At 37.3% G+C, this 3,789-nt stretch overlaps 1 protein-coding gene across 1 annotated transcript; it reads left to right on the top strand.

Annotated features, from left to right (window-relative positions):
* The first annotated feature begins 961 nt into the window (after positions 1-961).
* LOC114724303 (phosphatidyl-N-methylethanolamine N-methyltransferase) lies at positions 962-2,748 on the top strand. The gene is made up of 2 exons (XM_028910635.1): positions 962-1,299; positions 2,224-2,748. The coding sequence occupies exons 1-2, from the start codon at positions 1,055-1,057 to the stop codon at positions 2,471-2,473; spliced, it is 495 nt and encodes a 164-aa protein (XP_028766468.1). The 5' UTR covers positions 962-1,054; the 3' UTR covers positions 2,474-2,748.
* The last annotated feature ends 1,041 nt before the right edge of the window (positions 2,749-3,789 follow it).

A 3,789-nucleotide genomic window follows, 5' to 3' on the forward strand; every position in this document is an offset into this window, starting at 1 on the left:
TTAAGAAAAACATTTGGAAGATGAGAATTTAAAAGCACATTTTCAATAAGGCTATATTTTTAACATGATAAATTCATATCTTTAATAATATTTTGATTATATTAAAACTTCTTATATTTTGTTTTTAAAAAAACTTCTTATATTTGTCTACATTAATAATAAAAACAAAATGTGATTTTGGTGCTCGAGTTAATAGCAAAATAATAATCCTGGCCCAAAAAAAGCAAAATAATAATATCTCTTTTTTCTTGTGAAGTATATCAACCAGTTGTTCAAATATACATTGTGGGCAAAAAAAAAATTGAAATTTACATAAGGTCACGACTGTTCTAAGGATTAAAATGAGATAATTTTTTCGTTATTTTTTTAAATTTTTTGTGTGGCCACGCTAGCAAGAACATAGTTATATACTCATCAAGTTTTGTAGCTCCATGACACGAAACATTCCTCTTCAATGTTTTTTGGTACAAAAATTTTAGACCAAGGTTTGGACTCCAGTCCAACCAAAAGCAGAGCATTTGAACAGCTTCTCTTAGATAATATTAATGTTGGGCAGGACAAACATACATTATACCGTTAAGTTAGTTAACTTAGACACCTCGTTTTAGGATGCCTCTCCAAGCATCACGATAGAAATCGAACTCCCTCTCTTTTGAGTGAGAGAATGTGGGTTTTTTTGCTAATCCCACAAATGACGGGAGTTGTGATTTTGAGAGGATACAATGGGTGCATGAGCTATAACAAAAGGAAAAAAATAGTTATATACTCAAAAATACTTTTCATCCACAAAAAGGAAAAGATATCTCCAAGTAATAATAATTTCAACTTGGGCTTATGGCCCAGGATTGTGTATATCAAGTTATTGGGCTTACAATATGGGCCACAATGAGGCAGTGTAGGCCCAAACCATGGCCGCCCAGTTCACGTGCTCGTATTGCTCCGTTCGGCTCTTGAAGGGACATCGGAATCACGAAAAAGAGGATCTCGTTAAGCTTCGCAGCTGAGCTCAAACTTTCCGGGAAAGTGAAGCAGAAAAAGAAGAGTGGAAAGTTCAATGGGTATTGCGGCGGCTATCGGAGTACTCTCACCGTTTCCGTTCTACTTCTGGCTATGGAATTGGCCGCAGTCATGGGTGGACCTTTGTGGGAAAGGGCGGGACCCATCTAAAGTGATGGCTTACGTCTCTCATTTCTTCAAGCTAGTCCAGTTCATCTCCCTCTTCTCTGTTTCTTCTTTCCATTGGCCTCCTCCTCTCTATTTCTGGCCACTTTTTGCCTTTGGCCAGTTTCTCAACTTCAAGTTAGTCCTCCACACTTACTCATTTCTCTATGCGCGTGTCTCTGTGTGTTTTGCTTATTTTACGATCATTTTGGAATTTGTTTAACATTGGTTGGACTGTGTCGGATTTTGTTGAGTGGTTTCCTAGATCTAATAATGGAGTTTGTTAATTGGCACGATGAGATTAATATTGAATCACGCTTAGCTATTGATAGCTGAAAATGAAGAAATTAGTAGTGTTGTTTAGTGGATATGAGGAAAGTTTTGAGGCTTGGTTTTTGCTCTATCTTCATGTTTGATCCTAAGCAGCTGGAAAATATGCTTTACACAACATAAAAGCGTATGCTTTAGACATCCATGTTTATCGCAGAACAGTAGATATCTAACCTTTAGATTGGAACGAGTTTTGACTTTAAGTTGGAATGTTGAATAGGGAGTGTTAGGTCTATGATATGCAGTTTACAACACTTAATTGGTGTGTGAGATTTAGGCATTGCCAGTATATGCTGTCGGAATCGAGTGTCACGTACAGGCTTGATGACTATGCAGTAGATTGATGATGGAAAATATATTTTTGGCAAAACTGGTGTTTGGCACTGTTCACTGACCGAGTTTAGACAGCAAGGTGAAGCAAAATTAACGCGTTCATAGTTTGAAATCCAATAATCTGAGCTATGTCAACTGAAAAGGTTTAAGCTTTCAAGGATTGAATTCTTTTTAATGATTTCCCCAAGCCTTATATTTGGCTTCAAGAGGTTGATGGAACCCCTCTGATTCTGATCACTGATGGATCATACACTAGAACTAAAGTAGCTATGAATGACTGGTATTTTTGGCATGTTTGTAGTGCGCCCAATTGCACTATTTACTTTATTTGATCACATTAAAGTATGAACTTGCTCTTTTCTCAAAGGTTTTGATTTGCAAAATTACTTCAAATGACAGGGTTTATCAGCTGCTTGGTGAGGCTGGAACATACTATGGTGTCCGCTTTGGAAAAGAGGTTCCTTGGGTAACAGAATTCCCATTCGGTGTCATCAAAGATCCTCAATATGTTGGCAGCATTTTGAGCCTTCTTGCATGTCTTTCCTGGGTTCCATTTCAATATATTCTCCTCTGGGTTTTAGGATACTTATTTATGATTCAAGTGGAGTCCAAAGAAGATCCATCCACTCGTGCCAAGCCACGTCTTTGATATTTCCCCTCTTCTTTTCTATTTTGGTGACATTTCTGCTCTGATAAACATGATTCTTCATAATAAACTTAAGTATGTAGTGAGTTTCCGTGGTGCTGTTTCAGATAAATTGCCTTGATGTTCCTTCAAATTTACTACTCTCTCGTGCATCACTCGTTTCAAGCATGTCAGAAGCATTGATTATTCACATATCAGAACTTTCAGTGATTGCCATGTGAAAGTGAGGGAGAAACTAATTCCACCACATGCCAGTGCAGAATTGAATTCTCCTGCAAGTTGCGGTGTGTATTATTATGACTCCATTTAAACCTAAACAATCCCCAAAGCCCCAAAACGTCGAGGGAAATTGGATTTGTAGATTAAAATTCTGGCTTGGCTCGCACGGTTCTCGTAGAACCGCAAAAGATTCTGCTTTCTAAATTTGTCAGTCATAATTCATGAAGTTATGATGCAAAACTTGAGGAATATGGCAATTTTAAATGATCAAATCAACCCAGAGAAACAATTAAAAAGTGGGAAAACGTGTTCCTGGCAGGACACCCATATTAACTAGCAGAAAGGTTGTATCTTTCGGACCAGCCAGGTGAGGTTGCTTGAGAATGGAAACAGATACAACATGCCGGTGAAAGGGACGTGGGCAAAAGAGCAGATGAAGAAAAACACAACTATACACATCGAATAACCAGCAGACAAATTTGACAACCCTTATTCTCCACGAGCAATGTTATATGATAGTAAATGTTGGGCTCTAAAGGGACAACAAGAGCATAAAAGTGTGATGATAAAAATGAAAATGTTAAAATGGATTGTCATATAAAAAAAGATAAGATTTGAAATGATCATATTAGGAAAAGAGTAAGCACAATGCCTATTTGACGAGGTATGGCCATGCATAGAGAAAGCCATTGGAAGAGACGGAAAGGAGGATAAATCAAGTAGTATGAAGTCTTCTAAACAAGAGGTGAGAAAAATCAAAGAAAATACTCAATAAAGTTATTGAATAGGACTTTTTAGTTAATAATTTATTTAAGAATTTGGTTGGTGATAGAGGAAAATGATGCCATGATATCTACATAACTGATCTTATCTAATGGGATAAGACTTGTTCTTGTTATCTTTCTACCACATGGGACCTGCAAGCAAGGAGCCATACTCCATGATTGGGCCATCTCCATCATCAGGGTTCTTGCCATTAGTGCATGCATTTGATCTTGAGCTGGAACTATGAACTTGAAGGTCTAATGAACCAAGAATGAAGCATGATTGAAAATGGAAGCAACTGTAAAAATTCAAGGGAGGCTAGCGGACAAAATGGT

Source organism: Neltuma alba, unplaced genomic scaffold (genome assembly GCF_004799145.2).
Source record: "Neltuma alba isolate B1F8T4 unplaced genomic scaffold, ASM479914v2 tig00012184_pilon, whole genome shotgun sequence".
Classification (NCBI taxonomy): domain Eukaryota; kingdom Viridiplantae; phylum Streptophyta; class Magnoliopsida; order Fabales; family Fabaceae; genus Neltuma; species Neltuma alba.